At 33.3% G+C, this 27100-nt stretch overlaps 3 protein-coding genes across 13 annotated transcripts; 1 reads left to right on the top strand and 2 right to left on the bottom strand.

The window, feature by feature from the left end:
* Positions 1-1659: 1659 nt before the first annotated feature.
* On the bottom strand, positions 1660-5429 carry LOC120089277 (basic blue protein-like). The gene is made up of 2 exons (XM_039046699.2): positions 4310-5429; positions 1660-3036 (listed from the first exon to the last, which is right to left on the bottom strand). The coding sequence occupies exons 1-2, from the start codon at positions 4485-4487 to the stop codon at positions 2690-2692; spliced, it is 525 nt and encodes a 174-aa protein (XP_038902627.1). The 5' UTR covers positions 4488-5429; the 3' UTR covers positions 1660-2689.
* A 135-nt stretch (positions 5430-5564) lies between these two features.
* On the top strand, positions 5565-6451 carry LOC120089278 (transmembrane protein, putative (DUF1279)). Its single transcript, XM_039046700.2, has one exon. It carries the CDS (start codon positions 5755-5757, stop codon positions 6190-6192), a length of 438 nt encoding a protein of 145 aa, XP_038902628.1. The 5' UTR covers positions 5565-5754; the 3' UTR covers positions 6193-6451.
* Positions 6452-6824: 373 nt separating this feature from the next.
* On the bottom strand, positions 6825-18709 carry UBC23 (ubiquitin-conjugating enzyme 23). Of its 11 annotated transcripts, XR_016523874.1 has the most exons (10): positions 18490-18653; positions 15315-15741; positions 13040-15073; positions 12279-12419; positions 11241-11726; positions 10988-11057; positions 10733-10872; positions 10303-10614; positions 9307-9620; positions 6825-7081 (listed from the first exon to the last, which is right to left on the bottom strand). XR_016523874.1 is itself a non-coding variant. In XM_039046695.2 (9 exons), the coding sequence occupies exons 3-9, from the start codon at positions 15071-15073 to the stop codon at positions 9369-9371; spliced, it is 3435 nt and encodes a 1144-aa protein (XP_038902623.1). In that variant the 5' UTR covers positions 15315-15741; positions 18490-18705; the 3' UTR covers positions 8976-9368. The 11 variants fall into 11 exon arrangements, 7 of the variants coding, with proteins under 7 accessions (XP_038902623.1, XP_090162019.1, XP_090162017.1 ...); XR_005485126.2 differs by lacking the exon at positions 15315-15741 and having other exon boundaries at positions 18490-18709; XR_016523876.1 differs by lacking the exon at positions 15315-15741 and having other exon boundaries at positions 11241-11711; positions 18490-18709.
* Positions 18710-27100: the final 8391 nt, after the last annotated feature.

The raw sequence follows: 27100 nt of genomic DNA, 5'->3' as shown, positions 1-27100 counted from the left end.
AAGACCCTTCTCACCGCCCAAGGCTAACTTCACTTGGTCACCTCATACTTCAACCACGCTTCATCACCTCAAGCTTCAACCACACTTTATCACCTCATGCTTCAACCACACTTCATCACCTCATGTCTCAATGCTTGGCTTGACCAACCTCTCAACGCCAAGCCCTTGTCCTAAGTCCTCCAATCATATAGGTTGCTTCATTTTCTAATACTTAGCTCCCCCATCACAAGTTTCCCATAGCCAACGTCTAGTCTCCACACTCAAGTCTTACTTCCCTCATTCTTGCTTCACTCCTCTACTCCAACCAAGGCTCTACACCTAGTTTTCTCTCTTTTTTCCACTCTCAAAATTTCACAAAGTGTTTGAAACACTTAACCCTAGAGAGCATCCCATACATAGTTTAGCTTAAGTTGTTCAAGCTTAACACTTAGTAAATTCTTTCTTTCATTACCTCCCTTTACTCGACTTTTTATCCACACAACATATGTTAAATTTACTAATTATTTTAGAGCATATAAGCATCAAATTTAGCTTCAAATTAAAGATGTCTAGGAACTCACGTTCTAGGTTTACATATTCCCCTTTCTTTTGATTTCGTAATGAGTTTTTTCCTATGTGTACAAGCTCCTTATGAATTTGTTATACTATAGATTTGGATTAATCCAGATACAATGAAAAATTAAATTTTAAGACTTAAAATCTTCTTAAATCCAAATTCTCTCTTCATCTTCAACAACACTCAGTTTGGATAAAATTATATTTATTTTTAAATTAATTTTATTTAAATTATCACATGAAGGGACTTTATCGTCTGTTAATGTTTGCATAGTCATACACTTATTAGAGACAAAATTTGAGAGTATGGAAACGTATCAAATACTTATAAAATCCGGTGTGTATTAAACACATTTTAAAACTTAAGATCGAACCTATAAACACAACTTTCATAGTATAAGAATTAAATTTAGCTTGTAATTGGATATATATTTCTTTTATTAAAAATTAATGTACCTGAAAATATATAAGAAATAGTCTTAAACGTATATTTTGTATGTGCTAATTAATTATAAAAGTCAACTCTATGATGAAGAATTGATTGATGATATATTTTTTTAACCAAATGATCATTTCATTAAAAATAATAATAATGATGATGATCATTCAAGTCACGAATATGCAAGTTGATGTTTTTTTCCCTCATTTTTAGATTGATGAAATTTTGGAATATCAATAGTTCTTGCTTGCACGACTTATTTTATCGTCTCTATTCAAAAGAGGTGTCAATTTATTTACTTATTATCCACTTGCACCCACTTGTTATTTATTTAAATTTATAACATTAATTAATTTCCACTCATAAAATAATTAAAATAAGCCATGAGAATTTCTCTCACAAGAATCCTTGAAAGAGAGGGAAAGAGAGCTATGGATCAAGTAAATTTTATTGGTGTATTTTACCCGCCAATTTTTTAAGTCGGTGTTAAATAATTCAAGCCACTAATTTCAATAGTGTTCAAGTTTACACATTCATCAATAAACTTCATCTTCCAATCTTTCTCTTTATTATACATTTATCGAAGAATTCCAATTAAACAACTTTGCACTCCAAATATGAACTTCCTATCCATTTTACACAGTTTAGCGCAATTGCTAAAAATATAGGAGTTATGGAGTTGACACATATATTTCATTCCTCTTTTATCCATTTTACAATAATCAAAAGTGACAAATTGAAACAAGCCTCGAAATAGTTGAGACGTCAATAACCATTCACTAAGCTTAAATCTCCAAATTTCACCACCATAATATATATGGCCTCGTTTGATAATTATTTTATTTTTTGTTTTTGTTTTTTAAAATTAAGTCTATGAACATTATTTTCACCTCCAAATTTCTTTCTTTGTTATCTAATTTTTACCAATAGTTTAAAAAATCAAGTTGAATTTTGAGAACTAAAAAAGTAGCTTTTAAAAAGTTGTTTTTGTTTTTGAAATTTGGTTAAGAATTCAACCATTGTACTTAAGAAAGATGCAAATCATGATGAGAAATGTAGATGACATAGGTTTAATTTTAAAAAATAAAAATAAAAAACAAAATGGTTACCAAACGAGACTCATACTTTCTAAAAAATGAATGTTGAGATCTTCTTTGATAACAATTTGATTTTTGGTTTTTATGTTTTTTGAAAATTAAGCCTGTAAAAAAATTTTCATCTCTAAGTTTCTTTCGTTGTATTATCTAGTTTCTACCCATGTTTTCAAAAACCAAGCCTAGGTTTTGAAAATTAAAGAATAGTTTTTAAAACCTATTTTTATTTTTGGAACTTAGCTAAAAATGCAACTTCTTTACTTACGAAAAATGAAAACCATTGTAAGAAATTAAGAGGACAGAAGCACAATTTTCAAAAACTAAAAACCAAAAACCAAGCCATGTTTGACAAGCATCCTTTTCCACCTCTAAAATTCTTACTTTGTTATCTAGTTTCTATTCATTTATCAAAAACAAAGCCAAATTTTGAAAACTAAAAAAAAAAGTAGTTTTTGTTCTTGAAATTTGACAAAGAATTCAGCTCTAAACATCGTAAGAAATTGAGAGAGAAAGTAAGTTTAACTTTCAAAATCCATCAAAAATCACATAATCGTCAAACGAGATTCAAATAATTATCAAACGAGACCTGAATGTTTAGGTCTCAATGAAATAGAACTTTAAATGCTAGAATGCAAATGAAAGGGGTCCACATAGAATACCTTCCACAATTAATAGAAGCATAATTGGTGTTTGGAGGAGGAGATTGAATAGGATTAAGTGGGAGATGAATGGAAGAATTGGCTTCTTTAACCTCAATTCCAAATCTCATTCCACCCAAGCAATGACCAGCCACATTACAAATGAACCAATAATTTCTTGCTTCTTTGAGTTCAATTTTATCATTTCCACTATCATATTTACCCAATACTCCATTACTTGTCTCACATGATCTGTATGTCTCCTCAGTAACTTCATACACATTGTGTACATTCTTTGCATAGTTGAAAACTACAAAATCAAAATCAAAATCAACAACTTTGTTATGGAATCGATAAATAAAATAGAAAAACATAAAGAAAAAATCGACATAAAAATTTACAGAGTTAACTAATAGTATACTAGCTACGTCCATGGATAACGTGAGAACTATTTACTATTAAGAGAATAATATTGATTATAGAGCAAAGACACCTCTAAGATTAGAGAGTTTATATAATGTACTTCTCTGAACTCTAGAGTCGAAATCGTAAATAATATAAATATGTCAAAAACGAATTTAACAAGATCTTGTACTTGGTCATTCGGTACACTAAATATTATATTCAAGGCGTTCTAACAAACTTAATTGTAGTTATATCATTTGAAAGCAATGTAAATGTATAACCAAATTAGTAAAGGTTTTTTTATGGGATGACTAGTGGCTAAAATTACTTAAAACACATGATTATGTTTGGTTTATGTAGTTTGAATTGGACAACTATTCCTGGTCAAATTAGAAGATGTATAACATAATTGTCTAGGTATTGAGCAAATTTTATTGACTAAATTGCAAAAACCATCGGTAAATTATGGTGTTATGGTGGTAGTCGTAATTATATTTTCAAACTTTCAAGATGTAAAAATTAAGCCCACAAACTAACATAAGCATTAAAATTGGACTCCCAAATGAAAAAAAAAAAATTTGAATTCTAAAACTTACATAATTGTAGAAATTGGACCCCCAAATGTATAAGTATAAGGGTTCAACTTTTTTTTTTTCATTTGGGGTCCAATTTCTACAACTATTTTAAGTTTAAGGATCCAATTTTAACAAAGTTTTATGGCTCAAATTTTACCATGGAAAGTTTGAGAGTGTAATTATACTACCCTCATACTTAAATGGTTGATTTTTGCAATTTTCCCTAAAACTAGACACATGTCAATTAAAAAAAAAAAAAAAAAAGCTTTTCTTCCTTACATGTTCATGTCTCGTCATCTCTTATCAAGTAATGTTAAAGTTGTATGTGAAAATCACTAATACTCAACTGATTTGATAGTCAAAATGAGCATAGTCCAACTGACATCTAAGATGTACTATCAACCTCGAGATTAGACATTCGATCCCACCACCCCACATATTGTCCAAAAGAACAATGGTTTGAAAAACTAACTAAAACTAAGCGATTCAAGCATGTATATCTTCAACAAGATTAGAAGTTCAAAACTACCTGGTTTCAACATGAGCTCTACAAGGAAAGAGCAAACAATTAGAATACGAAGAAGGAGAAAAATTGGTGAATACCTAGAAAATCTCCTTTGGTGAAAGTGTGATTTTGAGACCAGGTAGCAAAATTGATGCCAGAGTTCCAGCCATCTTCATCTCCAACAAGAAAGACTTCACAAATTGAAATTCCACAAAAACTTAGAAACAAGAAGAAATGGATTATCAATCTGCAATTATGATATAACTTCACCATCATTATTATTACTGCAAAATTCCCTTTCTCCAAAGTCAGAGAGAGAACAAGAGGATATATAAGTAAATTTAATCTTGAAGCAAAATGGCAATCAATATGTTTTTGGTGGTACAGCTAGGAAATATAACATTATCAAATGGTTGAATCTCAACTATTAAATAAAGACTTGGCTACCTCTTATGACTGGCCAATATTTTATGCCATACGTTTGTTTAGCTATTTCAATATAATAATGCTCTCCTCAAATGATCATCATATCAAAACAACATTTCATAAGTATGGAAATATAAAGATCGGGGAAAATCGAGCTAAAAGATCTCTAAACTTTACCGTTTGTTTCAAAAATACCTCTTTCTTTTCAAAAATTGTAATGTTATTCTTGATTTTTTATGAAGGTTTCAAACCTACCATTAGAAGTAGAAAATCCATTAAAACGTTGGATGAAAATTGATGTCTTGCTGAAAGGATATGACAATGACCTAAAACAAAATTGGAACTCAAATCCCGCCACATTATTCTAGATCACAGTCACACTTGTTTCAGATCCTAATTTCCTTTCAAAATATTAAACTGTTACAATAAAAGTATAGGGATTAAGACCGTGTTTACTTCCCTATAAACGTAATTCATTAATGGTAATATGAAAAGTGTGCCTCATTTTATTATGTTTATTGTTGTTAACCAGCATTTTGTAATCATAAGGAAATGCTTGATTATTACGTGAGGCCTACACTCTCTTTTTTTTCATCATCTATTCTTTTATTTTTTTACTTTTCCTGTGAAAGTAAACAACACCAGTTGGTTCTTTTATTACGATTCCATTAATGTGTAGTAACCACAGTGAAAAAAATCTCATTCTATTTGTGATTGAGACCTATTATAATTAAAATTCATTACGAATGCGACAATTTTGATTATAGATCAGTAAATGGGGCCTAAATCTATACTAATTGTTTTTTAACCAACATAATAAAAAAAATGGTATATTATATTCTGGTCGCACCTGATGGGCTTTATGCCCAAAGATATGGGCCGTACCTACGATGAATGGCCCATTGCACCTGATTCTGTTGACTTTTGCATAATGTCCAAACGTTGTCGTATTGATAATCTATTAGAAAAACGTCTTCCTCGAAAATAAACTCCCAATAAAAATTACGGATTTTAAAACCCTTTGTCAAGAAACTACGAAACCCTAGCCTCCATCCTCCACCGCCAAGCTCCGACGCGCCGCCTCTCCTTCCCGGATCTTTTCTCTTCTTTTTCATCAATGGCTTTCTTCACCGGCGGCGGCCGATTCCGCGAGCTTCTTAGGAAGTACGGAAAAGTCGCAATCGGAGTTCATTTCTCAGTGTCGGCGGCTTCGATCACTGGCCTCTATGTAGCCATCAAGAACAATGTCGATGTTGAATCACTACTCGATAAGTTACACATGGATGGATTCTTTTCCAAAGATCAGCCGCAAACAACTCCCTCCGAAATCACATCGTCCGTAGATGACGGATTTATGAACGAAGAAAGGCCTGCGTCGGAAATTCAATCGACGAGGAATCGTACCGCCGAACTTGCAGCGTCGACTGGCGGCGCGTTGGCTTTAGCCGTGCTTTGCAACAAGGCGTTGCTGCCTATTCGGATTCCGATAACGATTGCGCTAACGCCGCCGATTGCGAGGCTGCTGGCGAGGCGAGGGATTATGAGAAGTGGTTAAGGAACTGAATCAATCTCATTTCTTCTTCTTCATCATCATCATCATCATCTTTCTAGTATGTTGGATCGGGGAGTTAAGCTTCCATAGATTTGCTGCTTCTTGAGATCAACAAAGTACTATGATCCATTTTCTACTTTTCTTTCGAGATTTTTTTTCAAGAAAGATTTGTTGTTGTGTTGATTTTAAGACACATTTTGAGAAAGATATTTCTGTTCACATTGTCAAAACTACTAAATAAATAAAATCTCAACCTTTGTTATTCCGTTTCGTTATTATTTGATTTCATTTCCACTATACTTTAATAAGAAATTGAATTCAATGAATCTTTAGAGAGGAGCTCAGACTTAGAAATTAGATTAGAGAATATTATCAAATTAAAAGGTTAAATTGTTTGTGCTTTTTTTTTTTTTTAGTTCGAAACAGGTGTTTAATAGGTTTCAAGTTTCAAAACATTCAAAAAATATTTTGAATTAGTTAATCATAAATTTGGCTTGTTAGGAAAAAAATTATAATTTAGTCTCTTGATTTAGAGGTTTAAAATTAATTTGTTCGTATAGTATGATAAAATCTTATTAATAGTATTTATCAGATTATAAGCTATTTTGGAGGATTTTATCTGATATGGCAAGTCATATGAACTAAAAGTTAAATTACAGTAGATCAAATATACACAGTTTAGAATGTAGAAACTAGTAACATGAGATTAACTAACATGTATGAATATTTTTTTACAGTTAATAAATAAATAAATAAAAACCTAGAGTTGTAATTTAACTAAAATCTTTTGGTTTTTTTTTTTTTTTACGACATTTAGAGTGAAGATCGAACCTCGATTGATAATAAAGTTCACATCATGAGCTTGCGAAATCTTCCAATACAGTAGTTAGTCCTGCAAAACAAAGATAAAAGAAAATGGATGATTTTTTCTTAATATAATTAATGATTAATATTAAATTTTCAATATAAATATATATAAGATATTAGTGCTAGTTCCTGTTTCATTTTTAATTTTACAAAACTCTAATTAAATCTTTTTCATATTTTGCTTATTTGTTGATCAATATAAGCATACTTCTAACCTTTTAATGAACAAGAACTAAGTATTATATTTATGGTTAAAATTATTTTTTAAAAAATAGAAAAACTATCAATTTATACTCTTAAATTTTGAAGTTGTATCAATTAAAATCATGGATTAATAATAGTATGGAAAAATATTGTTTGAGACTTATAATTTTTTTAATTATAAACCTAAATTATCATAATAATGCATTAATTCTTACACTTGTGTAATGTCTAAACACTTTACGAAAGTAATCCTAACTAACAATCTAAATTAATTCACTAACGAAAGTTTAGATGTATATATTAATAAAATTATAATTCTTGTATAAGATTTATCCAAACAAAACTGTTGCAAGGTATAAATTGAAATACTTACAAAGTCTTGGAGTTTAAATTGATACTATTATTTATTAGTTCATAGTTTTAATTGATATAACTCTCAAAATTAGGTATGAATTCATATTTTCTCTACAAAAATATATCTAAACTTTGGTTTGATTCAAATATGTAAGAAGTTCTCAACTTTTGTTCTAGGTCCATTAAAAATTCTATAGGATTGGTTTCTATTTCAGTATTCAATAGTAACTTTGAAAGGTTTATTTGAAATTTTTTGAAAGAATAATATTTAAACAAATGATACAGTTGATAGATAATTCTTTTATATATAATTCAGCCTATATTTATAAATGAATTTGAAATCTCATCAAGTAATTCAAAAAATTATTAACAATAAGTTTCAAAAAAAAAAAGAAAAAAGAAAAAAGAACAATAATGAGAATTAGAAATCCACAAATACTTTTTCCTTACGAGCTTTAAATATTAAAACAAGACATTCATTTCTTTGTTTATTATGACTAAAACGAGACATCTAAAAAGTTCATTAAAATAAAATTTAGTAGGGATATATTCTTGACTTATTTTTCAATATTTTCTTCTATGTCTAAATTCTATTTTGATCCCTACACTTTGAATCTTGTTCTATTTTAATTCCTACTATTAAGATTTTACTAACTCTTAAACATAATGACAAGACGACATATATTTTTAGATGACTAAGTTGCCAAAAAAGTCTATCATGCTAAGAAATCTAAGTTTTCAATTTTGAATTAGGTGGTAAAGTAATTTTTTTATAAGAAATCTCAAGTCATTTTGTATCCAAGATTTTGGTCATTCACTATTTTGACATGTTGATTGTAGATATTTTACTTCACCTTTATCTTGTTCAATCCATTTTAAATAAAATTTCATCCTTAAACAGATTTCATCTTTAAAAAGTTAACATAATTTTAACAGCATGGACAAAAATAATCACTTTTTAAAAGTTCAAGGACTAAAACGGACGTTTTTAAAAGTTTAGAAATCAAAATAGAATAGGATTCAAACCAAAATAGGATTTAAAACTTTCTTCTTTTATTTTTATCTAGATCAAACACCATACAAATCTGAAATGACAACAAATACTTCATCCTATTTCTATTATGTCAAAATAAACATAGTTCAACTGAGATAAAATTTATACTATCGACTTCTAAGTCAAAGTTTGAATCCCCTAACTCATATATTGGAGGAAGGAAGAAGGGAAAATAAAAAAGTTTCCAATATATCATACTTTACTCTTCTTGATCATAATAGAAAGTCTGGAATGAGAGGCCGCACAGAATATCATACTTCTTTACTCTTCTTTGAGCAATACTTCAAAGCAGTAAAAACAACAAAAAGAAAAAAAATCATTGAATTCCATTTGAGGCACAAACAAGCTAAGACAGAACAAAAAATCCTAACTTTGGTATGCAATCTGACCATTCTTTTCTATTGTTATATTTTTCCCCCTATAAAAAAACGATGACACAGACCAAAGAGTTGTCCCAAAATCCTAAAATTCTATGACACAGACCAAAGAGTTGTCCCAAAATCCTAGAATTCTATGAAGCCTTCAAAGAAATGAGGCTCCAGTTAATAACTTATAAACAAGGTGCATCATTGATCATAATGGGTAAAGTGACAAAAGGCTTTGACATGAATGGAGAATGAATTGAAGGAATAAATTACCTTGTCAGCTATATGTAAATGATGAAAGCCTGTCATTTGGAGTTTTTCTCTTTTTTTTAATGCTACAACTGTTGAAAATGCTTAAAATCTTGACAATCAGCTCCGACTTTGTTCAACGACGTGAAGAGCTTTGGGATAATCTTAGCGAGCATAAGCTTAAATCCGACAGAAGTCGAGTTGGGATTGCTTTCTTCTCTTATAGAAGCAGCTTCTGTGAGAGAGCCAATTAAGTGACCTTTCATGTATGCATCACAGGCCTTCAGGATGAAATATCCACGCCTCCTGAAATGTTCTTTAACGAGTTCTTCAAAGTCCTATTCGTGAACAAACTTCAAATAGTCAAACATAATATTTAAGTCAATATATCACTAGCAGTAATTACATCATGAACTTTCCGAGTACAACACAAATAAATTATCGAACACAAAAAAGAAAAAATAAAAATAAAAATAAAAAAAATAAAAAATAAACAAACACAATTGAGGAAGCATGAGGCAATGCAATATCTGAAACCATTTAGGAGGATAACGGGAAAAAGGTAATCACATTTCCTATGGCATGAAAATTACAGAAGTCAAATAAGCAACCCATTTGCTAAAAATGTAGCACAACTAATTGGATTCCAAAATATACCCATGGTCATATCTTGTCGATTGTCAAACATCTAACAAATATGCTCAAAAGAAAATATTATCAAGCATGGAGAACAGTGACCGACTTAATGGGAACTACATGACAGGATGGATCAAAAATGTGAGAGTCATCTGAATATATAGAAAAACTATGTAGTATAATGGAGGGGAAAAAACAGCAACAACAACAATTGGCCAATGATGACTTCCATCCCCTTTTGCAGTTTTCACTTGTTATTCAAAAGTAAGTTTCCATTTTAAGGGGACAAAAGAGAAAGAAAGAGACTCGAGACGTGTTCTAGTCTTTTTAGTGCATGACGATGGGAATTGTGGTCCGACAAAGCTCACCACAAAGATTACCCACCTTGGGAGGCTTCCTCATAAGATACATGATTGTCTTGCAGTTTAATAAGAAAGTGTTTTCATTGTACGACAAGGAATTTTTCTCTCCTTCTGCTGTTCCAACTTGCTTGTCATATCCAGCTTCATTAAAATATGGTTTAGAATTCAACACTAATCCCTGAAGCGAGACCAACACTTGAAGGATGCTAGAGGACTTTGGATCCCACACTTCATTTCCTCTGCCAGTCCAAGTATTTAAAAGGCTAAGGCAGACTTTGCCTTCCTCATAAAGATTGGGATTTATCCGCCACCCACCTGAATGATAATATGCTGACTGCATCATAACAAACTCCATCAGTGAATTATATATAAACTACAGTATCCAGATAGTAGAAGTGACCTAATGCTATGACTATGACAGGTGGAATGATTAAAAGGCAAGTATTGCTTACTGGTGGAACGTCAGGATACTCTGGTGGGAGGTGAAAATCGAAGAAGAAGAGGCCATCTTGGTAAGGGGTCCCGTAAGCCCCAACAATGACTGCTCTTAAAAGGTCCATACGGTCTTCGTAGACTCGAACATATATCCCATCTGTTACAAGAATGCATTCGTGGCTCAAAATCAGAGCCAGCTAACATCTACATGGACGTGAATCTCAGGAGACGTGACATAACCACATAATCAAGCAAAGATAAGCATTGTTTACCTGGCAAATTATTCTGGAGGATACTCCAGTCTTGCTGGATTTTCTTGAGCCATTTCCTTCCATTGTTAGTCTGCATGCAACAAAGTTCAATATTTCAAACTTTTGTAGTTTCAAGAAAACATCCAAGTATCGGTGAACAGAAAAAAGAATATCCCAAGACAAAAACCACATGCAGAAATTTTCTTACATCATCAAAGTGGTATCGAATCTTTACAAGTATAACAAGGTTTGGAGAGTTGTGTTAATTACTTACTTGTCCATTCGTACCAAGAAAATAATGGTCCAAAGGATCTTTGGCTATATCAAAGCCTTTGAAGCTGCAGGTGCCATCCTCATGGCATGCTGAAGCATCTGATTCTGCAGTCCTCAGGTTGCTTGAAGCTTTTGCTGATTCTAACACTTCTGATGGCTCTGAAGCAACACTATCCTCTCCTCTTCCACAATCAGAATTCATATCAGAAGCATCAAACGAATTGGATTTAAGAGAGCTAGACTGATGCCCAGAATCTTTTTCATCTGAAGCTTGAAGAATTTCCAAGGATTGAGTCTCACTTTCACTGTGGGAATCCAAATCCATTGAGTCTGGATTTCTTGGTCCTCGTGAGAATATTCCAGCTGCCAATCTAGTAACAAATCGAAGTGCAGCAAGTGGAACAGAAAGAGCTAGATTTCTTCCTGAATTATTCTGTTCACTTTCTTCCTCTTCAGAATTAGCACCAGTATCCTGCAGTTCAATGTCCTAGAGACGTTGACGTAGGTTACTATTTCACTTAGAAAGAGATGCCTTAATACATATCAGGTGTAATTATTCTAGAACTGTAGATAACAACGTTACCAGCAAAGGCAAATCAATAAACATTTAAGAGAAATCAGATTTAAATTTACAAGAACTGTCGCAATGCCTTTGTCAGCACAAGAGGCATAACATATGGAGGGACATCAATAGAAAAATGATAAGTGCCAAAACCTTGGACACAGAAACTGAAAGAAATGATATTATGGAGAGTGAGTGAAGGAATGAGAGATGTAATATACTATCTACCAAAATACATTTTGAATCGCATCGTTAAAATAAGATTGCAACAGAAGAGATGCACAGGAATTCTGACACTGACCTTTTGCAACTAGTACGTATAACTAAACAAAAGTGCATAGCGGCCCTCATCATCACATGTTACTTGTTTCTTCATCAGTTTCATAGATGGAAAATCTAAAGTTTAAATTATTAGAAAAGAACCATCCAAAACTACGTACGAGATGCACCAACTTTAGTGTTTCAAAAGAATATTACCTCCTTCGCATTCTCAACAGAATCCATTTCATCATCATCAACTGTTTCCCAACTTGCAGCACCATTACTTACTTCACTACCAGCAGCAATTGATTCATCATCATCATCTCGACCAACAACATAAATTGCTTGAGGGCCAACCTTGGTAAAACAATAAACACTTTGGCACTTAATTTCTAAACTGACTGGATGAGAAAAGTGAAAACCATTGAAAACTAAATCAGTTACGAAGTGATAGACCATAGCCTCCATCATCAAGACAAATCAAAGAGAAAAAACAATTTTTATATTTTCATATCAACTCTTTCTTGTTAATTGAGAAACCGAAAAAACATGAAAGAATGCACATGCATGCAAAAAAGAAGCTCACAAAAGAGGAGTCGAACTACAAACTACAAAAAGGGGCTTCAATCCAATAAAATAAAACCTAGCGAGTTATTACAAAAAGGTCTTGTCAAAGAAATACAAAGAGAAACATAGAATCTAACAAATAACCAAATAATATAAATTTCCATTTAATAAAACTTAAAAGCCAAGCTGATATCCAAGTGGATATGACACTTAAAATAACATCTAATCCTTGTCACCTATGAAAATACAAGAATAACAACCCCTAAACCTGTCCTTTATAACAAAATTGTTTAATTTCAATTATAAGGCATTCTATCTTTTATGAGAAGATCATAAACCAGTTGGTCTCATTGTATACCTATCAAGACTAACCAAGTATAATTTTCAAAACTTTAAGAAATGAAAAATACCGTTGAAACCATGCCATTAGCCCAAGTAACTTCAATATCACCATTCTTAAGACCAGTTATATTTCCAACCCAAGAGAGATCTGAGAAGTCGATGCAATCATCACTACATGATGGATCTTCCATTTTCTGGCTTCCTGAAGCCTTTTCTGTACAACTCATCATCTCGTCCGTTGAACTCTGCTGCTTTAATTCCTCTGTATTGTTTCCTAGAGACAGTGCCTCTGAAAAATCAGAAACAGGGGACAATCGAACAACCACATCACCATAACAGTAGTCATAATCTGGATGCCCCTCTAGCTCATACACACTAACAATTTCTTCTATGTCAAATTCTCGAGGATCCTCAGCCCTGGAGACTGGTTTTAACCACCTCACACAGGCTGTTCGCTCCTTTGCATTAACACTTTTCACAACTCCAACTCGCCTGCTTTCACTAACATCATCGTCATTATCGGAGGCCTTCTCAACCACGTACTGTTCCGGAACAAATTCATGATCACCTGGATTATCAATTGGAATCAAGCTTGTTGAATCCAGTCCAAGTTCTGTCCGGCCATCCTGCCATGCAACATCGACTTTTGTCTTAGTATTGATAATTAGTAGGGCCCTCTCAAAGTTTTCCTCTTTCTTTCTAGCCTTCTTATCCCTCCTGACGACAACTTTACGAATTTTTTTGCGATGTAGAGGCCAAGTCTCATGGGTAGTCTCCTTGAGAGCTCTAGAACTACTAGATTCAGGCAAACTATTATACACAGGATTCCTATAATTTCCATCGCATGCACTAATGGAATCAAGATCAGTGGATTCAGTTGTCCCACTTACTTCATCTACCGCGGCATCCTCTGAATCACATGCACCCACCGGTTGTGCAGAATCTAATGAGTTGGTCACTGAATCAGAAAGTTCTGTTTGTGATGGGTCCTTAGTCAGGCCAGCGGAGAATGATGGAGGAGGAAGAAGACACCAGTCACCCAACTGCCAATTTGCATGTGAGAAACAAGTTAATAATCTTAAGTTCTTTGGAGTCTGTTCTTCAGCTGGGGTGGTAGAAGAATCTGGTCCATATCCAGCAGATGCTATCCAATAAATGAACACTGAACCAACTGTAACTTTAGTGACAGTGCCTTCCAAGCGATTAGGTTTCCATAAACCAGAAAGCCATTTAGAATTCTTAAAAACTGTTGAAGACGCCCTTACACGCTGACCGGGATAGTAAGGGAAGTTTGCATCTTCAAGGATATTCTTAGAAACTGGTTTGAGCCGCAATGGCTCTGCCTTTGTGACTTTACACTTAGAGCCATCATCAAACATCACAGTCACATTATCCAATACGTCATCAATTCTACCCAACCATGGACCAAGGACCACATAATCTCCCACTGTGAAATCTCTCACACGTTTCAAGTCTTTAGATGATATATCTTTCATAATTGATCCATCAGGAACCAACAAATCAACAGAAATATTAACATCTACCACAACACCTGCTTGCCCAGTCGGATCAGAAACAGCAGCAACAAAATCACCATGTACAAATCCTCTATCAATAACTGTTAAATCATTAACATTCTGAGTTGTCTCACTTTCATCCATCCAAAGGACTCGAACTTCATCATCAGGAAGAGGTTGGCTCTTATAATTATCTCCGTTGGAATTTTTAGCATTACAGTCATCGCCATAATTTTCCTTGTTTTGACCTTCTTTCTCTCCATCATCATCATCACCATCACAACCGTCATCATCCCCACCATCCTCACCACCATCATCTTCATCTTCATCATCAGTTATGTCACTGTCTGAATCAGCATCACCAGCAACTTCAGTCACAATCCCTATCATACCGCTACCTTTGCTTTTTACAATATCTTGCCTGTATATATGTGGAATACTAGGTTTGTCGCTTGTATTCTCATTTTTTCTTCTAGTTTCATCATTATTTATAGTTGTAATGTGGCTACTTTCACTTGAAGAAACACCATCTCTATTGCAAGTACCAACTAGAGACTCCTTGTCCACAGAATTCTGTTGCTCCATCTGAAAAGAAAGAAGTGAGAAAGATGAGTAAATCCATCACTGAAATATGCAATTCAAATATATAGATATAATTTTCAGTTCAATCTAGTGAAATGCATTTGTCAAAGTCAAAACTAAGAAGCACATTAACAGAAATCGGACACATACATGAAGCAATGTTTTTTTTTTTTATGAGAAACATTCAAAATAATTTCATTGATGGTATGAAATTACAAAAAGGCACAAAGCCATGAGAGATTACATAATAGTTTTCCACCGTGCAATAAGAGATGTAAGATTGTAATCACAAAAATATGGGGTGAATTTACACCAAGTGAGAGCAGTATACAAAAGATGATCAAAGAAGCGAGTGAAATTCGACACTTTTTCTTCGAAGACCCAGTTGTTCCATTCATTCCAAATGAGCCATAGGTAGGCTTTGATGATGAATGTCCCCAATATCTCCCTCTTAGCTTTGAACGGATGGCCAATAAGCAAAGAATTCAATAAAGTGAGAGGGTCATTTGGGAAGACCATATGATAGCTGAAGCAAAGGAGGATTCTTTCCCATAAAGTCTGAGCAAAATCACAGAAGATCAATAAATGCATTATAGATTCACTATTTTGATGGCAAAGAACACATCAATTCGGGGCTGATGAGATCCAAGGGGCCTTTTTGATGAGAACATCTGCAGTATTTATGCAACTTGATGTATTTATACATGAAGCAATGTAGAATGACAACATATCAGTTCTAAAATAATTAGGCCATGAACAAGGTTGAGTAACATTGCATAGAAGATACATACTTTTGTGTGTTCTAAAGAATTTAAGGTACAGACTTGCATCCATGATCCATCTATTCAATTTTAAACAGATTTAGATGTTCTAAGGTCAACTATATTTCTCTATTGACATTACATTCTCGAACAACAAAAGTCAGGCATTCCACATAACATGCTATTCTTAAAAAGATCACCTCAATCCTCGTTTTCCACAATCCTCACATACTGGATTAAGACCTAGAAAGAAAAACATACATAATTTCCTTTTTCAGTTTTCCATAGGTTTCTATGCTTTGCTCATTTATCTAAGGTTTTTGGTTACTTGATGTAAATATTCCAAGTTTTGATGGAAAAGTATTTAATCTTTTTTTAATCATTTTTTTTAACTTTCTCAACTAGATGCACCTCCCACGTGTCCCTTGAGTGTATTAATGTGTCCCATGACCATGGTCCATAACTAAGAAGCACGGATATAGATACAACACACGAATAAACATAACACAAACATGATGACTCATCATTTCTTAAAAACCTAGGACACAAACACAAAAAATACATGTTTATTAAAATATGCAATTTTTAAAAATATAGAGAAAATTCAAACTCAATAAGTTTATTCATTTATATGCAAAAGAAATTAATGTGATGTATTTTGCTCTCAAAAATTATTATTTTGTCCTAAATTATTACGTGTCAATTTAGCAAGTTCAATCAATTATTATGTTTAGTTTTCTTATGTTGTCTCTTTCTTTAGATCAATTGGGTGCACTATCTCTATGGTGGAAGATTTGGGCATCAGATCTTGCCATCCTTCTGTGATTCAGCCTCCAACGGCACCCTCATATGACTCTCTAGTCTCAAATGTCGTCAGGTGGACTCCCCCTCCACAGAAAACTCTCAAGGAGAACTCTGATACGACTGTTATCAATGATAAAACGGGTATTGGAGTGGTTGTTCGTGACCCCGAAGATGACACCATGATGGTATTAGAAAGTTCCCTCTCGCTGTCTGGTTTAGTTGAACTTGTTAAGGCAGTTGCTCTCCATGAAGGCATATATAAGGTCTTAAAAGTGGGTCTTTCTCCTCTTTGGGCTAAAACAAATTCCAAGATCCTCTTGGAACCTTCTCATAGGAAAATATCATTATGCCAACAAGCTTCAAGATTTTGTTGACTCAAATCGTGATCTTCTTCGTAACAAGGCTATTAAGGGCTTTATATTTGTAAATCGTAAGTGCAACGTAATTGCCCACAAAGTGGTTTCACATGTTTGAAGACACAGATCCTCTGTGACTTGGGTGGAAGAGCACCATCTGGGTCCATTCTCTTTTACTTACGTATTCTAGCTTTCTCTAACTTGTCTATTTTTGTTTCTCAAGTGTGCTTAAGAAAACAAAAACAAAAACAAGTGTTGAATACATGTCAAACAAATGTTAAACCTATATTGACCACTAGTGTCTAACACATTTATTATGTTAATAAGTGTTTGACACATGTCCAACAAATGTTAGAGGTCCAAGCGTCTAAAACACTAGCCAAACTTAAGTTTTCGTGCTTCTTAGGTCCCCAAAGCATCCTTCGTGCATTCACATTGTGTGCAGAAAAAGAATTGAACACTTCAAACCATATGCCAATAGATGTTCATGTTGGATACCCAGCTCCACATGTAATAAGAGCATTCATGCTTCATAGTTGCCAATCTTGGTAGCCAAGAAGGTGAACAAACAAAATCCATGGTCCCCGAGTCTCTTAAGTCTTCGGAAGAAAAAAAATAATTCATAAACTAATCGTTGTAATTTTACTCAAAGCAATAATCAAATCAAATGAGCTCACTAACCTTTTGTTCATTTTCTTTCATCATATTTTCTCCAAGTATAGAAAATTTATAGGATGAACAGAGAAGCAGTAGGTGGACATTTAGAGCATATTTTGAACTAAGTAATTAGGAGGTTGAGATATTTTACAGGTAGTTCCTGTGGGCACTTGGAAGCGATGACCAAATACATTTCCAAATTTCCATTAGAGTATCTCAATCATCACCATGTTCGACTTTCAGTTCAGAAAAAAACAAAACAAAACAAGCGCGAGAAAGAAACCAAACAACAAGTTACCAACACGAACAGAAATGAAAATTTCTGGGTCCATTTGCTAATCTATCTAGAAAGACAAGAAGAACAAAAGAAAGGAGAAACATAAACATCGAAGATGTCGTGAGAGGGAGCCCATATATACCAGCAATTAGTATAATCATCCATTGATTCTATGAAGTCAACATTAAATGGCAATCATCAGACTGCACATAAGAAAGAACCCAATTGACGCCTCCGGACAAATCATCAAGTTGGTTGAATCAAACGCCACAAGAAGGAATATTGGCTAAAACAATCTACACCTATGCCAGTCTTGCATTCAAATGCTCAAAGCAGGTGATAAATACCAGCAGAGGAACCAATCATCGAAATTAATTAAAAAAAAAAAAACAAACAAACACAAGAAGCTGAATGAAACCCACGATTAAAGCCCTTCTCAGATCAATCCCTCGAGCTAAATTCAAATACCCCACAAGCTAACACAACAATAAAGAACAACTATTCCATCCAAAAGCTCAAAATCCAATACAAAAACCAAAACAAACGAGCTAACAAAATGAGAACCTGAACTTTGAAGGTAGATAAAGAAGAACTGCCAAGAGAAAGGCAATCTGAGAATCGTCGTCGATTGAAGGGAAAGAAGGCGATGCGATGAAGAAACAGAAAGGCTCTGATTTTGAACGGAGGGTTCCTTCAAACACCGTATTCGAACCAAAGAATATATTGCCAGAGAACCAAGAAATTGGAGAGAGAATTAGAGGGAGGAGCTGGAAAGAAAGCACCGTGGCCGGGGGATGGGTTTATAAATATATAGAATTGTTGGGTTAATTATCGGAATACTCTAAAAGTTTGGGGCCTTTTTGTTACATATTTGTATTTGTATCCAATGATGTGATACGCACGACCGTTTATTACAAGTTAGTCCTTCAGACATTACTTATATTTTTATTTAAAATTTAGAAACTTGTTAAAATTAAAATTTTAAAACCTCGATAGTAATTTTCTTTAAATTCAAAACCTATTTTGATACAATCCTAATAGTTTAGGCCCGTTCGGTAGATTTTTTTTTCATCCAAATTTTTTTATTATGATTTGCATCTTTCTCAAATATAATAGTTGAAATCCTAGCCAAATTTCTAAAACAAAAAAACTTCTTAAAAGCTACTTTTTTTAGTTCTCAAAATTTTCTCCATTTGGTAACCATTTTGTTTTATTTTGTTTTTTAAAAAACTAAGCCTATAGACACTACTTCTACCTCCAAATTTATTGCTTTGTTATCTATCTTTCACTCAATGGTTGCTAAATTTTGAGAACTAAAAAAAGTAACTTCCAAAAAGTTGTTTTTATTTTAGAAATTTGACTAAGAATTCAACAATTGTACTTGAGAAATATGCAAATCATGGTAAGAAATGTTGATGAAATAGACATAATTTTTAAAAATAAAAATAAAAAAAATCCAATGATTACCAATCGGGACCTTGATTTTTTGTTTTTAATTTTTTAAAATTAAATGCATAAACATTCTTTCTACTCTAATTTTTTTGTTTTGTTATTTACCTTTTATCAATGTTTTCAAAAACCAAGCTTAAAAAAAATAATTTTTAAAAATTTGTGTTTTATTTTTTGAATTTAACTAAGAATTCAACTTTTTTACTTAAGAAATTTACAAACTATGATAAGAAATTGAGAGAAAATAGACTTAATTTTTAAAAATTAAAATACCAAATCGTTACTAAATGGGGCATAAACTTCTATTTTTGTATTATTAAATTTTCAAACTTTAATTTTATGTCTAATAGGTCATTGGTTTATTTGACATTTTTTTTTAATTCATAAACCTATTTGGTGAAATTTTAATAATCAATTAAATAAAAAATTTAATTTTTTGTTTTTAGGCTTCATGATCTATACAAAAGTTGACCAAGTTTGTAATTTCACTCTTTTTTTATAATAATTTGTTTGAGTTTTCTGTAAATATATATCAATTTATATTTATACAATAATAACTATTAAGTTGTTGCTATAAAAAAATAAAAAATAATAATGCTGACATTTTTTTAAATCACCTTCCTTTTAAGCATTTTTCATGTTCACTTGCATGTAGGTGTTTGTATAATTATAGAGTGAGTTTAGTCCAACGATATTTGGCATGATCTTCCTTCATTGAAATCGAAAGTTCGATCCTTTATTCTATGATTGTTGTCTTGAGAAAAAAAGGTATTTATGTTAATAAATATTTGAAGTTGAGTTCTAAACCAAACTAAGAAATTAATGAATACTTTAATATAGAAAACCAATACAAATGAATCATAATCTAGATAAGAAAATATTAAATACTTAACAGAAAATTAGGACAAAGTAAATGTAATTTTTTTAAAATAAGTTTAACTTAATAATATTTGATATGTACTTCTTTTTTGAGGTCGGATATTCGATTTCTTTCTTTCTTACCATTATTGCATTAAAAAAATAATGTAGTTTTATTATTATTATTTTTCAAGTTTAAGATACTATGAAAAAATTTAGTGATTGAAATATAATAAATATATATTAAGTTTGGATTTGAAGCAAAGGCAATTGAAGGTGCTTTTCTTGGGGGATGCGGACTTTAAATATTGAAAAGGAAGTTTATGTTTCACAAGGCAAGTTAACGTTTAACCTTTATTTTTGTGTTAAATTCTATAAAACTAAAAACTTTAAGGAAAAAATGGACAATTATTACATCATCTTTGGTAATTATTATGGGTTGTCCAAGATAAATCCCAAACCCCACGCGTGGGCCCAAGGTCAAGAAAATTGGGAGGCGGCATGGAAAAACACATATTTCGAAAGAAAAAAGTCAGTCTCGAGTTCCAAGTTGACCAACAGAGTTGTACTAATTGAGAAATAACTGAGTTGGGCTCTGTCTGGCACCCTGTAGTTTCGAGCACCGGAACTATCCTGATATCGTCAAAGTTACACGTAACCACATATGAGGGTTAGAGGGAAGACATCATAAATAGCCTCCTTCGACATCCCCAAAAAGGAATAGTAAGTAATCTCTAAAAGAGAGCTCTAACCTTACTTTTGTACTATACACTCTCTATTACAAAATTGGCAACTAAAGAATATAAAAACGTAAAAAGAATCAACACATAGATATATGTAGTTCACTAATAGTGTGTTAGCTACATCCACAGGGTAGAGGGAGAACAGTATTATTAGAGAGAATGTTTTCTGAATACACCAGCAGTGCCTCTAGGGTTAGAGAGTTTATATAGCATACTACTCTACACCCTAGGGTCATAATCGTAAATAACTACAAATAAATAAATATACTAAATACGAATTCTGAATAGGTTTTAGCGAGACCCCCATACTTGGTTGTTCGAAGCGCCAGTAAACAAATTTAAGGCATTCCAACAAATCTCCACCTTGACTTGAATTCTCTCCCAGATAACAGATGTACCAGATGCAACATAAAATAATATTACCAGACGTACTCAGACTTCTCCCTTATGCCTGAAAGTGACCCACAAAGGGGACCACTAATAATTCATAGCATTCAGCAAGTCCAAACAATGTTGGAACTTGCCTTATGGAAATAGTTTAGTGAACATATCAGCAGGGTTATCAATAGTATCAATTTTCATCACTTTAACTCTTTGTTCCCCTCTTAAGAAGTGATATCTTACATCGATGTGCTTAGTTATCTCATGATGAACTTGATCCTTAGCTAGACATATTGTATTCAAACTATCATAATATACAATAGCTTGCCCATGATGCAAACCAAGATTACTAACTAACCCCCTCAGCCATATTCCCTCTTTAGCAGCTTATGTCAAGGTCATGTACTCTGCTTCAGTAGTAGACAAAATAACTGTAGGCTATAAGGTTGCCTTTCAAATAACAACAAAACCACCCAGATTGAACACATAGCCAGTCATAGATCGTATACTGTCAAACATCTCTATCATAATTAGTATCAGAATAACCGGTCACCAAATACTTTGTGTTATTCCCATAAACGAGACCAACATCAGATATACCTCTAAGGCAACAAAAAAATCCTTTTAATGCTTGCAAATGCTCTTTCGTAGGTTAACCCATGAACTTGCTGACAACACTAACAGCATGGGGCAAGATCAGGCCTAGTACAGACCATAGCATACATCAAACGTCCCACTACACTAGCATAAGAAACTCGAGACGTACACTTCTTCTCAGCTTCAGACTGTGGTGAAAGCACATATGACAAATGAGCATTTGTAGTATTGGGAGTATCTATAGGCTTAGTTGATGACATACCAAACCTAGACAATATTTTATTAATGTAGCCTTTCTTTGATAAGAAGAGCTTATTTTTATTTCTATCCCTATAGATCTCCATACCCAAAAAAATTTTAGCAACACCCAAATCCTTCATATTAAACTCAGCACTGAGAAGGTTCTTCAGTTTCTGAATGTCAGACTTGGACTTTACAATTATGAGCATATCATTTACATATAAAAGTAGATAAATCATCGAATGATCATCAGCTTTGTTGTGATATACACAACAATCATACGAACTCCTACTATAGCCAAGTCCAACCATATAGCTATCAAATTATTTGTACCACTGCCTTGGAGACTGTTTTAGCCCATACAAAGATTTCTTCAACTTGCAAACATAATCTTCTTTACCTAGACATTGAAACCCATCTAGTTGGTCATATAAATCTCTTCGTCCACTCTCCATGTAAGAAAGTAGTCTTCACATCTAGTTGCTCAAGTTCCAAATTCTGATGTTCTACTATAGCTAGTAACACTCTGATAGAAGTATGTCTGACTAATGGTGAGAAGATCTCATTATAATCAACTGATTCTCTGTGCGTGATCTCTCTAACAACAACTTGAGCTTTATATTTAATGCCCTCTAAAGGTGACATTCCCTCCTTTTTCTTGAAGACTCATTTACAAGTGACAATTTTTCTCTTCTTAAGTCGTTTAACTAATTCATAAGTCTGATTTTTGTCAAGAGATTCCATCTCATCCTCCATAGCAGCAAGCCATTGTGCAGACTCACCAAATGGCACAACTTTTTTATAAGTGGATGGCTCATGAGGATCCACCTCTTCAGCAACCTGTACTGCAAAGCTAACCATATCTTCAAAACTACACCCCACAGAAGGTCCAACACCAACTTTTCTAGCTCTGTCACGAGCTATACTTGGTTAATTTACCTGTGAGCCAGAATTCTCAGGCAAAGAAATTTATATGTTTCAGGCACATCAGTTTCTGGTTGCATATCAGTTTCTGAAATAACGTGTTGATCTTCTCCATCTTGGTATTGTAATTCATTCACAACTGAAGTAAATTGCATCTCCACTTGTTTATCAACACTACTATTTTCTTCTACATCAGTATGTTAGGATTAGTGTTCTAAATCTCTCTTGTATTCTCGTAGTTTGTAAACTCTGTATAAACGAATTATTAAATCATTATTATTTTATGAACATACACTCAATCTAATAAATAAAGATCCTAGGTTATCTTATGTAATTTAAACATGTATGTAGAGATATACAGGTGGATCATGTTTAAATGATAACCTAAATGGTCTGTAATAGATGGATAAGGTTGGGTACCTTATCCTGGTGACACTACGGATATGATCTGCTTTATAGATGTTACAAGTATTGTAAAGTGCTATAAATGATCTGATCCTGATCATTCATGTGGAGACATGTGAGTAAGGATATCGTATACATAGTTTGTATAAGACTGGACCACAAAATGACTAGTCTCATTATATAATGTCGTTAATAGTAGAGACTTACATTTCACCAGGATGACCATAGGTGACAAGACCTGAATCCTGGGTGAGTTGTGAACTCTTGCCTATGAAGATGGTCCTTTGATTTGCATGAGTGGGAGTGGCCAGATCACTGACTTAATATGCCTACCATTTTAAGGATTCGTCTGATTGGGGAGCTGGGAACACAACTACACAAGACAAAATTCACTCCTTCCCTAATTCCTTCTCCAAAGCATGTTGTAAGGTGAATAAAGAGATTTGCTACAAGCATGCAATTGTTGATTAAAGTTTGTTAAAATGTTTAACGAACATTAATCAAAATTGTTTAACTATATAAAGTAAGTATTATTGTTGGGAAAACTTACACAATCACTTAGTAAAAATAATTAACCGTATTTTTTCTAAGTTAAATAAACTCTAGTTTTTTTAAAATACTCAGTGAGAGAAAAAAGATGTATACAATACGTCAATTTTTCACTCATGTTTCTCCCTTAGTATTCACACTGTGAGACTCATGCTTGGCCTCGAGGCACCCTGGGAGCGTCGTCCTTCAGATGGTGTTTGCTTGGGTCAATATCAAGGTGAATGGAGAGAGTATTTATCATAAATGGGAGAGGGATATGTGTCAACATATCCTACGGTCTCCTTTATTAATTTGCAACATGAGATCTTCTTGCACAGCCTCGAAGTGCCCTGGGAGCGTCCCCCTTCGAATGGTTTGTGCATTAGGTCAATGTCAAGGTGAGCTCCAAAAATGGATAGGATCGTTTTAGTTTTTACCCCAATTGATTTTTCCCTTTGGTTGGCTCATTGGGGCGGAACTTTAGGGTCTAAAAGGAAGGGTCACGCTTACCAGAAATTGTTAAGTTAATTTGACCAAGTCAATGATGACTAATTGTTATAAGAAAATGAGTTATTTTAGTGTAATAATTGGTTGAAAGTGTCTCAGTTCAGTGAAGGGACAAATGACTAACCTTCAGTGGCTTTTGTCCTAAATCACTGAAGCATCATCGCAAAAGTTAGACGTTAAATGTGGTTCATTAAGTTTTTGCTAAAATTTGATTAGATGTTTTAGAGTCTTGCTAAAATCTAATGTAGATCAAATTGTTTCTTTTCAGCAAAAATGTCAAATTGTATTTTTTTCATTATTTGCCTCTACTTGTTTGACCGGTTTTAATTATATAACTTGGAAAGATTCGATTAAAACTTTTTTCGTGGTTAACGACCTCAACTTCGTTTTGACTAAGGATTGTCCTCTAGTCCAAACCCCTGATGCAACAAAAATGTTCGTGATGCATACAAATGTGGACGAAGGCCAATGATAAGGCCCGAGTTTACATTATGGCAAGCATACCTGATGCCTTAACCAAAAGATTTAAGAGCAAGGTCACTGCACATCAGATCATGCAATCAATGCAAGAATTGTTTGAGCGAAAGTTCTCACAATTCAAACAAAGTGGGGTTGATGACGACGAAGCCAATAATGTCAGCTCTCTCGATAAACTCCAGTCCATATTGAATGTCAATGGACAAATAGAGAAAGAAAATGTTATCGAATCTAGTGAAGTTAATCGACGAGGATTGTCCTCTGAGATGAAACTTAGAGTTTATGATATGAGTTATGGAGCTAATCCCACTACTCTCCAGAAAAGGAAGAACTCCGAAGAAAATAAATCTGATTTATTTGTCTTGGAGACGTACTTAGTAGAGAATGATGATTCTACCTGGATAGTTGATTCAGGAGCTACTAATCACGTATGTTCTTCCTATCAAGGATTTAATTCTAGAAGACAATTGGTAGCTGGAGAAATGACTCTTAGAGTCGGTACTAGTGAGACCGTTTCAGCTATTACTATAGGTAGACTTAAGTTATTTTTAGACAAGAAACAATATATTTTATTGGATGACGTATATGTAGTTCTCAATATCAAAAGGAACTTAATTTCTGTTTCTTGTTTGATTGAACAAAAGTATTTCCTATCCTTCTCTGAAAGTAAAGTGTTTATTTTTAAGAATTGAATGGAGATAGGCTTTGGTTCAATGGAAAGTAACTTGTATATACTAAGGCTGTTAGTTACAAAAGTCGTGTTAAATACTGAAATGTTCAAAACAACAACAATTGTTAAAAAATCAAAAATTTCTCCTAAAGAAAATGCTCACTTTTGGCATCTAAGGTTATGTCAATTTAATCTCAATAAGATTGAAAGATTGGTGAAAAATGGACTTCTAAATGGTTTAGAAAAAAACTCTTTACCTATATGTGAGTCATGCTTTGAAGGCAAAATGACAAAACGACCTTTTATTGGAAAATGTTATAGAGCCAAAGAGACCTTGGAGCTTATACATTCATATCTTTGCGGTCCAATGAATGTAAGAGCACAAAAAGGGTATAAATATTTCATCTCTTTCATAAATGATTATTCTAGATATGGGTATTTATACCTAATGCAACAAGTCTAAAACACTTGAAAAGTTCAAAAAGTATAAGACCGAGGTTGAAAACTTGTTAGGTAAAAAGATAAAAAACGCTACGATCTGATCCATGGAGAGTATATGGACTTAAGATTCCAGAACTACATGATAGAACATGGAATTACATCCCAACTCTCAGACCCAGGTACACTTCAATAGAATGGTTATTGAAAAGGAGAAATAGAACGCTAGTGGACATGGTTTGGTCTATGATGAGCTATGCTCAACTTTCTGACTCGTTTTAGAGATATGCAGTAGAGACTGTTGTTTACATTTTGAACAACATTCCCTCAAAGAGTATTTCTGAAACACCTTTTGAGTTATGGAGAGGTCGTAAAGGTAGTTTATGTCACTTCAAAATTTGGGGATGTCCAGCCCATGTGCTAATGACAAATCCCAAAAAGTTGGAACCTCATTCAAAAGTATGCCTACTTGTAGGCTTCCCCTAGGAAACGAAATGTGGATACTTCTTTGATCCAAGTGAGAACAAGGTGTTTGTATTGACAAACACTATCTTCGTGGAAGAATACCACATGAGAGACCATAAACCACGAAGTAAAATAATTTTAAGTGAAATTTCTAATGAATCTACTGAGACTTCAACAAGAGTTGTTGAAGGGGCTGATACATCAATTAGAGTTGTTGATGGCGGTTTATCTAGTCGTTCACATCCATCTCAAGAATTGAGATTGTCTCGACGTAGTGGGAGGGTTATGAACCCACTTATACGCAAGATGGGTTTAACAAAAGCCCATGACATCATAGTTGATGATGGTATTGAGGATCCATTGTCTTATAAACAAGCAATGGAAAATGTTGACAAGGATAAATGGATTAAAGCCATGAATCAAGAAATGGAATCTATATACTTCAATTCTGTCTATGAGCTTGTAGATCAACCTGATGGGGTAAAACCTATAG

Source organism: Benincasa hispida, chromosome 10, assembly GCF_027475165.1.
Source record: "Benincasa hispida cultivar pf3 chromosome 10, pf3_genome.v1.1, whole genome shotgun sequence".
In the NCBI taxonomy this organism is placed as follows: Eukaryota; Viridiplantae; Streptophyta; class Magnoliopsida; order Cucurbitales; family Cucurbitaceae; genus Benincasa; species Benincasa hispida.
Note: the sequence above shows the minus strand (reverse complement) of the source record. Positions and strands in the feature narration are given on the sequence as shown.

Bases quoted from the DNA above. Each gene is read 5' to 3' on its own strand.
- UBC23 (XM_090305890.1), bottom strand. From the start codon at position 15,073: ATGGAGCAACAGAATTCTGTGGACAAGGAGTCTCTAGTTGGTACTTGC. The intron at 11,727-12,278 runs GTAATATTCTTT...CAACGTCTCTAG, and splicing joins CTGTTGAGAATGCGAAGGAG to GACATTGAACTGCAGGATAC. The intron at 10,615-10,732 runs GTAAGCAATACT...GTTATGATGCAG, and splicing joins AGTATCCTGACGTTCCACCA to TCAGCATATTATCATTCAGG.
- LOC120089278 (XM_039046700.2), top strand. From the start codon at position 5,755: ATGGCTTTCTTCACCGGCGGCGGCCGATTCCGCGAGCTTCTTAGGAAG.
- LOC120089277 (XM_039046699.2), bottom strand. From the start codon at position 4,487: ATGATGGTGAAGTTATATCATAATTGCAGATTGATAATCCATTTCTTC. The intron at 3,037-4,309 runs GTATTCACCAAT...TTGATTTTGTAG, and splicing joins CACCAAAGGAGATTTTCTAG to TTTTCAACTATGCAAAGAAT.